We start from the raw sequence: 12,682 nt of genomic DNA, 5'->3' as shown, positions 1-12,682 counted from the left end.
TTAAAGAAAGTTTAATGCACTGTTGGCAAAAAAATGCTCCCCACACAATCGTTGACTTCCTGCATGTATAGAACAAGAATGAGGCACACCTGTTTAACTCATCTTTGTCGCTCATGTTCTTTATACACCACTAATACTTTCTTCACTGCCAACTATTAGATCTGAAACTGGTATGTAGTTTCTATCAGCCATCAAGTACATTAGTGAAAATGATAGACAGAGATGAGTGTGTGTGTGTCGGTGTGTCATCTTTGAAAGGCACTTAAAGCTTTATGTGCTATCAAATGCACAACTTCTTATGTCTGGGAATAACATAGTTAAGTGAACTGGACAAACAAACATTCTCAAAGATGGCAGTGTCTGTTCATAAGGAGCACATCGTATATGAAAGAACGTTGTCACACCTTAAGCTTACCAGGCACGAGAATAAAACAACTGTCATTGAGCTGTTTTTTACTTTTCATGTGTTTCAGAGCCTGTGCTCAATCTTCAGGGGATGGACAAATCGCATAATTTGTTCTTTCAGTTTAGTTTATTGCCACCATAGCCTATATGGTTTTTGATACGAGAGAAAAAATGAGTACTCATGTTTTTCTCCTGTATTATTAATTAAAAGTTAAGTAACAGGTACAACCTACAACCAATATACAAGCATGTGGAATGGGAAGCTCTCAGTCCACCCTTGGCTATAGTTCTACTTTTTATGAACACTAAAAAGTTACAAAATACTCTCAAAAAACAATAGATGCGTGTATCATAGTCAAGTTGGTTCATACTCAAAATTACAGGTAGCAGCACAATTGTGACGATGGCTTAAAGTTTCAAGCAACAATATTCCTTTTCAGAGTAAGATTTCCTCATTCTGTAGGTTACACGTTTCCTTACTATTTTCATTGTTACATTTTATTTTGATATTCATTAGACTTCTGTTTTCACACCTGATTAATTTCCGACAATGTGAGAACTCTCATTTGTTACTGTTTATGCAACCAGGTGGGCAACATTAGAAATACTGTTTAGTGTTATGTTAAGAAACTGGTTATCGGATATGGGAAAGCATTCAGGGCTGTGAGAAAAAAGGTAAATAAAATGTGCTGTATACAAAAAGACAGGAAACAGAGTTTTATATAATAAACAAGAACAGCAGCCAAGAACAGCAGAAGTTATATGTTTAACTTAACAAATAAACTTAAACTGTGTAATCACTGGTATGGAATGTTCTTGTTACAATAAAATGAGGCAGAAATAGCAAATTAGAGTTGCGTGTGTGTATGTACAGTAAAACAATACAATCATTTTAATATTTGTGAATCTTATCATTTTCTGACTCTTTAAAAAAATGAGAATATTCATGGCTATTGCTTACAGCATAAACATCTTTACTTTTTTACGTGTAGCACTATCATCGGCAGTAACAACAGTTTCGTAACAAATTTCCAGGAGATTTTTTCCTTATGGAAGAAAATTATAATAATTTCTGAGACTATGGTCTTCCAAGGTTTAATCTCTTACTCAACAACTACATGTGCTGCAACTGGAAATACCTATTTTATTCTTTACATTACAGCAAAATAAAAACTTCAGTGTGTGTGTGTGTGTGTGTGTGTGTGTGTGTGTGTGTGTGTGTGTGTGCACGCATGTGCACCACAACTGACATTAGCTAACAGATTGTTGTTATAGTGTTACTTAATTCAGTTTATTTAGTGTACAAATTCCAAAACAAAAAGAAAACTTAAAAATGACAACTTGCATACATGTAAGGTATTATATTCGTATTTACATTTCACATACCCTCCATCCATTTTCACAGTATACATACATTAGTAAACTACTTGACTGCCATGTGACAATGTTCCGTTTCATAACATGACTCGCATAACTGCACTTAAGGATGGATTCCAAAGAGGTGATAATATGAATATAACTATTTCACATCAGTTAATTCTCGTCATTTCACAGCTGACACTGTTAACTAACTGAAGAGCTGTTCTGTGGCTCTCTCCAGATCCCAGTTGTATGACGATAAGGCTACTCGTGCTTGATGATCTTCTATTCCCATATCCGTAAGCCGTCGTATTTTCAAGTCAAAATCTGAATTCCTGTGAGGACCTAGCAAAACAATAGATTAAAAATCAAAAGTTGTACAAAATGAAAATTTTCATAGACATATTTTGCACTGCATCTACCACCGCACCCAATTTTCAACTCTTCTTGAGTTTATGACTTCCTATTTAGCTATATGATCTTGCCAAACAGGATTAATTATTACATCAAACTTTAGAATTAAATTTTTAATAACTGTCCTAAATTATTCTCCTTGATCTTATCGAACAATATGTGCACTGGCTACACTTCACTTCAGATACTTAATTTGACTAATTTAACACAGTTTTTATAAAGCTCGGCACTTTGTGGAAACTGATATCATATTCAGAATATTTTTTATTCGTAGACACTGCACTTCCTGTACTACAATGACAATTAAGTTTGGATAATAAAACAAAAATACTGAATACCATAATCACGCATAGTAACTTGGCCATAATATTTAGTTAAACATGACATGAAGAAAAGTGAGACAAGATTTATGAAGCAGACAATATGAATATTAGATTTCCATAATTTTTGTGATATTGAAATATCTGCTGATATTCCACTAGTCCTTTCATTTTCTGTATTTATATCACTATTTCAATATTTGTATTTATAAGCCTAACAACATTTTGGTATAAATTATTAAATGCAACTTTTTCCAAAACCTTGGCCCTGTTCAAGCTGCAGTATTTTGCTTTGATACCATCTCTTTCAACCTGAACTACATTTCTTTTAGAGCTCTGGCTTTCAGCAGCATAGAGCTAGTGAAAATATGGGAAAATAATGGGATCTGCTGGATATTGCTTTAAGCAAATGAGTGTGTGTCGTAATATGCCACAAAAGCACCACTAATCATGTGCTGACCATGGTACACATGATGTAACCAGGTCAGTGGCAACACATCAGTCGCATCCCTTCCCAAATGATTACCCAAACATTACTTTAACACATTCCACAGCATGCTTCATCCAGGCAAGGGCTATTTGTATGGTTCAAAAACTAGCATCTTCACATCAGTGTTAGTAGCAGTCTCAAATGTTTACCTAATGTTCATGCCAATTTCCTTTCCCAAATCACAAATGGCAAGGCTGAGCAAGGCACTTAGCCAAAAAACAACCTACCGAGCTTTGTATTAGTTCTGGTAATTCACTCCTATGACATAACTGTCAAAAAATATTTTGAAAATATAATTTAATTGGGCAAATAAAAGAAATCTACTCACCAAGTGATGGCAGGGAAAAACACATAATTTTTAAGAAAATGTGCAAGCTTTTTGAGCCAGTCCTCCTCCTGGCAGAAGGGTTGAAGGCAAAGGAAGAGGAATGAAGTAAAAGGACTGGTGAGAATTGGGAAAATGGGGGAGAGCTACGGAAAAGTTATCCAGAACACCGGGTCATGGATACTTAACGGATGGAATGAGGAGGTAAGAACAATTGTTGGTGATTGCACTGGATGAGATTTAAAAACCTGAGAATTTAAAAGTTGAAAATAGGAGAATAAGCAAGACAGAGATCACTGACAAAACAGCATGCAAGAGCTGACACAAGCAGAAAGCTATGTGCATTATACATGGTAGAGGTGGGTGGGGGGGAATAGATCACAAAATAAAGATATGTAGAAAGCAAAAAGGGAGTGAAGAAAGTAATAGTTGCGGAGAAGAAATCCTGAGACCACAGAAATTAACGTAAATGAAGGCTAGTTGGGTGGCGAGAACCAAGCACATGTTGCAATGCCAGTTCCCACATGTGGAGTTCTGAGAGACTCTTGTCAGAGGGAAGAATCCAGATGGCAAGTATTATGAAACAGGCAGCATGGTCTCACCTGCCATTTTGTAGAGCAACAAGATAATGGGTGTTGCCAGTATACACCTTCTGTCTATGCCCATTCATCCTAACTGATAACTTGGTGATAGTCACAACATAGAACGCCAAACAGTGTTTATGTAACAGCTGGTACACAATGTGTCATTCCACAAGTGGCTCTCCCTTTGACAGTACATGTTTTTACCAGTTACAGTGCTGGTGCAGGTAGTGGTAGGAGGGTGCATAGTCAAGTCTTACAGTGGAGACAGACACACATGTAGGAGCCACAGGGTAGGGAAATGGATGCAGAAGGAACATAGGGTCTGACCAGGATATTGCAGATATTGGGGAGACAAAAACAGCTATTCTAGGCATTAAGTCCTTCTTCATACAGGATGGTTACGGGACCTTGGCTGTTCAGTATACAGTGTCAAATCAAAAACACCTTCAGCAGTCTATACTTCCAATTTTATTTTAGTTTTGCTACCAGTTTCCACACTATACAATCTTCAAGTCCCCTGAGTGACATGTAGGAAGAATCACACCTTTTGTACAATTATTTTTGAAAATGCCATTCCTTCGTTCATCAATTGCACAATCTGCAGTTGATGAACACAGGGACAGTGTTGTTAAAAAGAAATCTACAGATACCAGTGACTATATGCTGGCCCGTATTTTGATTGTAAAGAGGTGGGATTCTTCCCACACACCAATCAAGGGCCTCAAGATGGCATAGTGTAATGCTGAAACTGGCAACAAAAATAAAATAAAATTGGAAAAATAGACAGCTGAAAGTGTTTTTGATTTGACATTTTATTCTAGGTGTGGTGGGCAAAATGTCAGACAGAATGGACCTCATTTCAGGGCATGATTTTAGGAAGTCAAAGTAGCTGATAAATACGTTCCAGAATAGGATAGCACTGAACGACAAGAGGTATACTCCTCCTAAGTTGTTCTTTGGAAGGATCAGCAGTACCAGGATTGGATGTGATGGCCCGGGAAATCTGTTTTTAAACTAGACCGGTGGGTAAGTATGTCAATGAAGGCTGAAGTGGGAAGGTGATGTACCACTGTAGAGAGAATGCATCTAAACAAATACTTTTGTCTTGAATGCCAAGGCTGTATAAAAAGGAACGTCAGAGGTGTGTAGCTGACCCTGTATAGAGTCCATAAATTTTTCACATTTTAGCCTCACCATGAGTCCATATGGCAAGGATGTCATCAACGTGTGTAATCCAACATAGGGGCTGAACATTCTTCGATCCCAGACAAGCTATCTTCAAGCAATCTATGAAAAGGTTATTCAGAAGTATAAAATGGTTTAAGGTGAGCAGAAAGGATGTCATAGATTTGGAATCAGTCGGATGCTGCAGCAGACAGACAATGTACATGGGGGACGTTGGTATAGAGGGATATAGTGTCAATGGTGACAAGCAAGGTGAGAGGCAGGAGCAGGGGGCACACACAGAGTTCAGATGATTTAGGAAATGATCGGTATGTGTAATATAGGATGGGAGTCTCTGTACTATAGGATCCAGGTGTTGACCAAATAAGGCAGATATACATTCAGTGGGTGCTTTGAAGCCAGCAACAATGGGAAGACCAGGGCAATCGGGTTAAGATGTGAGTGTGTGGTATGCATGGGGTAGGAAGTTCTATGGATTGAGGTGTTAGTCCTTATGAGGGAGCTGAGGTTTTAAAGATGGACCATAGGTCTTTTGTTTTCTGACCAGTCTATTGCCCCCACCCTCCCTCTCCTCAACACGTATAATGCACTTCTAATTTGGTTTCCACTCTTATGAAGTTGATTTTGTTCTTATGAATGATTCATTTTGTCATAGTGTTAACCCTTCCCTTTTGAAATGAAAGTGTCCCTTTTGAAATGAAAGAAAGAGTACCAGAATACTTGAAAACAATGCCACCTTAATTAAGCTTCCTTACAGGACTAAGGATGTATCTATTACTGAAATCATCTTCAGAACCATACAAACACTCATTCACACAGTCATCTGGATCTTAATTCTCATTAGGAACATCTGAATAATCATCATCAAAAACTTCTGAAAGTATTTCAGATTACATGTTGTTTTGTCAGTAATCTCTCCCTTAATTATTACGCTAACTTTCAGCTTTAAGTTCCCAGATTTTCAAATCTCACCTGGTGCAGTCCCCAGCAATTAGTCTTTCCTTTCCTTCTCGCCCCATCCATTGAGTCTCCCCTGACTCAGGGTCTTGGGTGACTTTCCCATAACTGTCCCCATTTCCTAACCTCACTAGTCCTTTTCCTTCTTCATATCTCTTCCTTCCCCTTCAATCCTTCTGCCTGGAGAAAGAGCCACTGGCTCCGAAAGCTCATACATTTTCTTAAAATTTGTGTGTTTTCTCCTGTTGCTGCTAGGTGAGTGGATTTTTTATCTACCCAGTTACATTACAATAAAATATTTTGGTCTTCTTAACAGTTTCCTTTCTAGCCTTAGATTGCACCTTAAGCCATCTCCAAAGCAATAGGACTATTTGGTATATCTAGACTCAAGTTGTAACACTTGCAAAATCTGAATATTTTTTTCCCCGCTGACTTTGAAAGCTTTCATGGAATCCAAGAAAGGATATTGTGTCATGATCATTAGAGATGAAACACAAGCTCAGATTTGGGATAGGATGTGCATGGAAATCACCCCAGTCCTTTTTGGAAGGAATCATCACAGCATTTGTCTTGACACATTCGAGATGGTGCTCAAGTCTCACTCGTGCACTTGCACAGTCAGTGTCTGAGGAAGACTCTGATGCTATTTCAAACGAATCATTCACAAGGAATCACCTTCATTGGTATTGCCAGAATCAGTTGAAAACACTGCCCCCTTATGCTTCTTTATAAGACTAATGATCATGGAATCATCTTCAGAACCATACAAGCATTCATTCACACAGTCATCTGGATCTTTATTCTCACTACAAACTTCTGAATAATCAAGTCAAAAACTTCTGAAAGTAATTCAGATTCATTCATTCAATCATATTTGATGCATTGACTATTGGTGTAAACACCTAAACAGACAAAGTAGTTAAAACACCTCACAGTAGAAAACATGAGTTACTTCAAGATCTGTCTGTAACGGATGGCCTGCAAAACATGAGTAAACTCAAGATCTATCTGCAGTGTGTTAAACAATTTAGGAAAACCACAGGAAACCTAAATCTGGATGGTTGGTCAGGGATTTGAACCACAGTCTTCCTGTATACAATTTCATTCTCTTACCATTACACCGCCTCACTCATTTATCATAATCCAGGCACCTGATCTAGCCCTAATACTGTTGCTCTTGTACCCATTCTCCTGTGCAATTGGCAAACTAGCTGGAAGTTTCAAAATTAAATTTCCAATATTGCTTAGTGATAGCTATCACTGCACTGTCAATTGACAAAACTGACCTGCATCAATTTTCATGTTAATTGTAGCACAACTGACCCCACCCCTGCCCCTCCCATACAAGAAGACACTGGAATCTGCTATGTTCAATTTTTGACAACTCCACACTTGACTATTTTAGCAGTATAAATTTTTAGTCAGATATCATGATAGACATATGTGGTCTGCCATAAGCACTATGGAACTTTATAGATACTTTAAGTGTTGATGGACAGAACAATTATACTGTTCCAAGGGCTGTTTCCAGTCATTCCTTAAATTAATAAGAACACACTTGCACTGATATTGACTGCAAACTGTATCTTTTAATCAAATAGAATGTGGGATCACACAATCCCTGACATGTAACATTTGCTTGTAATTTACAATAAAAAGCAGTACAGGTCACAATTTCAGCAACTGTTTTTGCTCTATACAACCATCATCAGACCACAGGCTCTGAGAAGTACATTTATGGTAACATTTTTCCTACCAGAAACCAACATAAATATAACATAATTATGATATAAAACAGAACAATGTGTTTTCCACATTACATGAGGAACTAGTTAATGGAGCTGCTGTGTAGCATCTACTGTTGCCAGTCACACACTGTTAACTAGCTAGCAAAGGCGAGGTGTTATAAAGGAGAAGCCCTACCCACCATATCTCAAATGATATGTAGTACTAATGTTTAACATTAACAAATATTGTGTTTTTAAACAGAAAAAAGTCATAATGTACACAAAAACATGATGTAAAACTGCTTATAATCTACTATTACATTTAAAGACTTTAAAAGTTAAAAAGATTAAAAGATTAGATTAAAAACTGCCTTCTGGTGTGTACATGAATAAGCTACTCAAACAATGGAAACTCCACGTAACAATATCAACAATGTAGGAGAAAGACAGATTGCTACTTACCATAAAGAAGACATGTTAAGTTGCAGACAGGCACAATTAAAAGACACTTACATAAAGCTTCCACCCACAGCCTTCATCAGCAAAAGAGACACACACGTCATTCATATACACCAAGCACACCTCATGCACACAAGACCACCAACTCCAAGCACCTTGGGCTGGAATGAACTATTCAGAGATGGAGACACTGCCCATGTGTCTAGCACTGCAGCCAAGCACAGTGCAGTTCCTGATCTAAGTTCATGGTTTGTAGAAAATAAACTAATACTAAATCACAGTAAGACTCGGTTTTCAGAGTTTCTAACACACAATGCAGCAAAACCTGATGTTTTAATTTGACATTAATGGGCCTATGATTAGTGAAACTGAACAGTTCAGATTTCTAGGTGTTCAGATAGATAGTAAACTGTCACGGAAAGCCAACATTCAGGATCTTGTTCAAAGACTTAATGCTGCCATTTTTACTATTCGAACGGTATCTGAAGTGAGTGCTCGTTCAACAAGAAAATTAGTCTACTTTGCTTATTTTCATTCGCTTATGTCGTATGGTATTATATTTTGGGGTACCTCTTTCCATTCTGAAAGGATATATTTGGTTCAGAAATGGGCGGTTCGGGCAATAAGTGGTGTAAGTTCATGAACCTCTTGTTGACCCCTGTTCACGAGCCTGGGTATTTTGACACTGGCCTTTCAAAATTATATATATACACACAAAATTCAAGCTTTCGCAACCAACGGTTGCTTCATCAGGAAAGAGGGACGGAGAGGGAAAGACGAAAGAATGTGGGTTTTAAGGGAGAGGGTAAGGAGTCATTCCAATCCCGGGAGCGGAAAGACTTACCTTAGGGGGAAAAAAGGACAGGCACACACACACACACACACACACACACACACACACACACACACACACACACACACATCCATCCGCACATACACAGACACAAGCAGACATTTGTAAAGGCAAAGAGTTTGGGCAGAGATGTCAGTCGAAGCGGAAGTACAGAGGCAAAGATGTTGTTGAAAGACAGGTGAGGTATGAGCGGCAGCAACTTGAAATTAGCGGAGGTTGAGGCCTGGCGGGTAACGAGAAGAGAGGATATACTGAAGGGCAAGTTCCCATCTCCGGAGTTCTGACAGGTTGGTGTTAGTGGGAAGTATCCAGATAACCCGGACGGTGTAACACTGTGCCGAGATGTGCTGGCCGTGCACCAAGGCATGTTTAGCCACAGGGTGATCCTCATTACCAACAAACACTGTCTGCCTGTGTCCATTCATGCGAATGGACAGTTTGTTGCTGGTCATTCCCACATAGAAAGATTCACAGTGTAGGCAGGTCAGCTGGTAAATCACGTGGGTGCTTTCACACGTGGCTCTGCCTTTGATCGTGTACACCTTCCGGGTTATAAGACAGGAGTAGGTGGTGGTGGGAGGGTGCATGGGACAGGTTTTACACCGGGGGCAGTTACAAGGGTAGGAGCCAGAAGGTAGGGAAGGTGGTTTGGGGATTTCATAGGGATGAACTAAGAGGTTACGAAGGTTAGGTGGACGGCGGAAAGACACTCTTGGTGGAGTGGGGAGGATTTCATGAAGGATGGATCTCATTTCACGGCAGGATTTGAGGAAGTCGTATCCCTGCTGGAGAGCCACATTCAGAGAGTGATCCAGTCCCGGAAAGTATCCTGTCACAAGTGGGGCACTTTTGGGGTTCTTCTGTGGGAGGTTCTGGGTTTGAGGGGATGATGAAGTGGCTCTGGTTATTTGCTTCTGTACCAGGTCGGGAGGGTAGTTGCGGGATCCGAAAGCTGTTTTCAGGTTGTTGGTGTAATGGTTCAGGGATTCCGGACTGGAGCAGATTCGTTTGCCACGAAGACCTAGGCTGTAGGGAACAGACTGTTTGATGTGGAATGGGTGGCAGCTGTCATAATGGAGGTACTGTTGCTTGTTGGTGGGTTTGATGTGGACGGTCGTGTGAAGCTGGCCATTGGACAAATGGAGGTCAACGTCAAGGAAAGTGGCATGGGATTTGGAGTAGGACCAGGTGAATCTGATGGAACCAAAGGAGTTGAGGTTGGAGAGGAAATTCTGGAGTTCTTCTTCACTGTGAGTCCAGATCATGAAGATGTCATCAATAGATCTGTACCAAACTTTGGGTTGGCAGGCCTGGGTAACCAAGAAAGCTTCCTCTAAGCGACCCATGAATAGGTTGGCGTACAAGGGGGCCATCCTGGTACCCATGGCTGTTCCCTTTAATTGTTGGTATGTCTGGCCTTCAAAAGTGAAGAGATTGTGGGTCAGGATGAAGCTGGCTAAGGTAATAAGGAAAGAGGTTTTAGGTAGGGTGGCAGGTGATCGGCGTGAAAGGAAGTGCTCCATCGCAGCGAGGCCCTGGACGTGCGGAATATTTGTGTGTAAGGAAGTGGCCTCAATGGTTACAAGGATGGTTTCCGGGGGTAACAGATTGGGTAAGGATTCCAGGCGTTTGAGAAAGTGGTTGGTGTCTTTGATGAAGGATGGGAGACTGCATGTAATGGGTCGAAGGTGTTGATCTATGTAGGCAGAGATACGTTCTGTGGGGGCTTGGTAACCAGCTACAATGGGGCGGCCGGGATGATTGGGTTTGTGAATTTTAGGAAGAAGGTAGAAGGTAGGGGTGCGGGGTGTCAGTGGGGTCAGGAGGTTGATGGAGTCAGGTGAAAGGTTTTGTAGGGGGCCTAAGGTTCTGAGGATTCCTTGAAGCTCTGCCTAGACATCAGGAATGGGGTTACCTTGGCAAACTTTGTATGTGGTGTTGTCTGAAAGCTGACGCAGTCCCTCAGCCACATACTCCCGACGATCAAGTACCAAGGTCGTGGAACCCTTGTCCGCCGGAAGAATGACGACGGATCGGTCAGCCTTCAGATCACGGATAGCCTGGGCTTCAGCAGTGGTGATGTTTGGAGTAGGATTAAGGTTTTTTAAGATGGATTGAGAAGCAAGGATGGAAATCAGAAATTCCTGGAAGGTTTGGAGAGGGTGATTTTGAGGAAGAGGACGTGGGTCCCACTGTGACGGAGGACGGAACTGTTCCAGGTAGTGTTCAATTTGGATAGTGTCATGTGCAATGCAGTACGCGTCTCCCTTTAAATTCAGTATAATGAAGTTGACTAGACATATCCTGCATACTTGCATAGACAGACACTCTACTAATTAAAACATGTCAAACAATTTAATAACATCTTACAATAAAACCTGATAACAATTCAAACAAAATGTTGCCATCTGTCATGTATTTAAAAGAACTATTAGGTAGTGTTGCAATTGGTGTAGTACTAGCATGAAAAGCCCAGTTCTCTTGAGCAATAATTATGTTAAACAGGACCCACATGGTCAGACAAGATAGCCTTTATGAAGATACACATAAGCTCATGTTGTCACCACAGTAGTAGCTTCTCTTGCTGGCGAGCCAGTGTAACCATGTACAAAGCCCAGTACTTGGCATTGGAGAAGACTGCCACTGCATTGTCTAATCACAGCCTGTTTTACAAGAAGTACCTACCCACTGACATACCAACTTGAAGATAACATGTTTTGATGTGTGAAGAAGTCTGTAACTGTCTGCCGTACATCATCAACTAACAGGAATCATTGCCCCTTCAAGGGGTTTTTTATTTTATTTTATTTTAATGTAAAGAGAGAGAGAGAGAGAGAGAGAGAGAGAGAGAGAGAGAGATGAATGTCTACCGGTATTTGACTTTCGAAAGCCAAGAAAAGGACAACACATAGGTCTTGTTTAGACCCATTTGGTAATAACTTCATCATAGTTCACATTTTAGCACATATTGCATATATGTTTGACAGACAGAATGCCACACTAATCCCTTGCCTACATGCCAGTGCTTCTGTACCCACAACAGAGTCATGCTGTGTTGCATATACACTGCAGCAAATCCCTCAATGGAAACTTTTTGATCCCCCCCCCCCCCTTATATGATAAAAGAAAAGTGATTATAATGAATCATACCATACAAATATAATAGTTTCATAACAATTCCAAAAGTTATACTATTTGCTCTAATCTATTCCTTATAAATTTAATAAAATAGCATCTCATTATAAAACCACATTATTATGTGCACACATTGACACAAAAAATTGGTTAAAACTATGTTGCTTTCAGTGTGTCATACTATTTACATTAAAAAATTTTCAAAACGTAAAATACACATGATATTTGTTAATTTTAATCATTTATATTACTGATCACATGAGGAACAGTGGGCAGATCTTCCCCTTTGTAACGTCTAGCCTTTGTTAGCTAGTTAGCAGTGTGCAACAAGCAGAAGTAGGTGCAACACACCAGCTCCATGAACTGGCTCCTCATGTCATTCGGGTAACACATCATTCTATTTTCTATCATAATTATGTTGTTTTTATGTTGATTTTTAGGTGGAAAAGTTTTGTTATACACGAGTCAT

At 39.7% G+C, this 12,682-nt stretch overlaps 1 protein-coding gene across 1 annotated transcript in view; it reads right to left on the bottom strand.

Annotated features, from left to right (window-relative positions):
• Nucleotides 1-1,099: 1,099 nt before the first annotated feature.
• Nucleotides 1,100-12,682, bottom strand: part of LOC124612763 (ubiquitin-conjugating enzyme E2-22 kDa) — a 107,259-nt gene continuing 95,676 nt past the window's right edge. The window contains exon 5 of the mRNA XM_047141156.1: nucleotides 1,100-2,109. Within this exon, the coding sequence (XP_046997112.1) occupies nucleotides 1,973-2,109 (137 nt within the window). The 3' untranslated portion in view covers nucleotides 1,100-1,972. The remainder of the gene's footprint in view (nucleotides 2,110-12,682) is intronic.

This window comes from Schistocerca americana, chromosome 4 (assembly GCF_021461395.2).
Source record: "Schistocerca americana isolate TAMUIC-IGC-003095 chromosome 4, iqSchAmer2.1, whole genome shotgun sequence".
In the NCBI taxonomy this organism is placed as follows: domain Eukaryota; kingdom Metazoa; phylum Arthropoda; class Insecta; order Orthoptera; family Acrididae; genus Schistocerca; species Schistocerca americana.
This window is presented reverse-complemented; position numbering and strand designations above follow the sequence as displayed.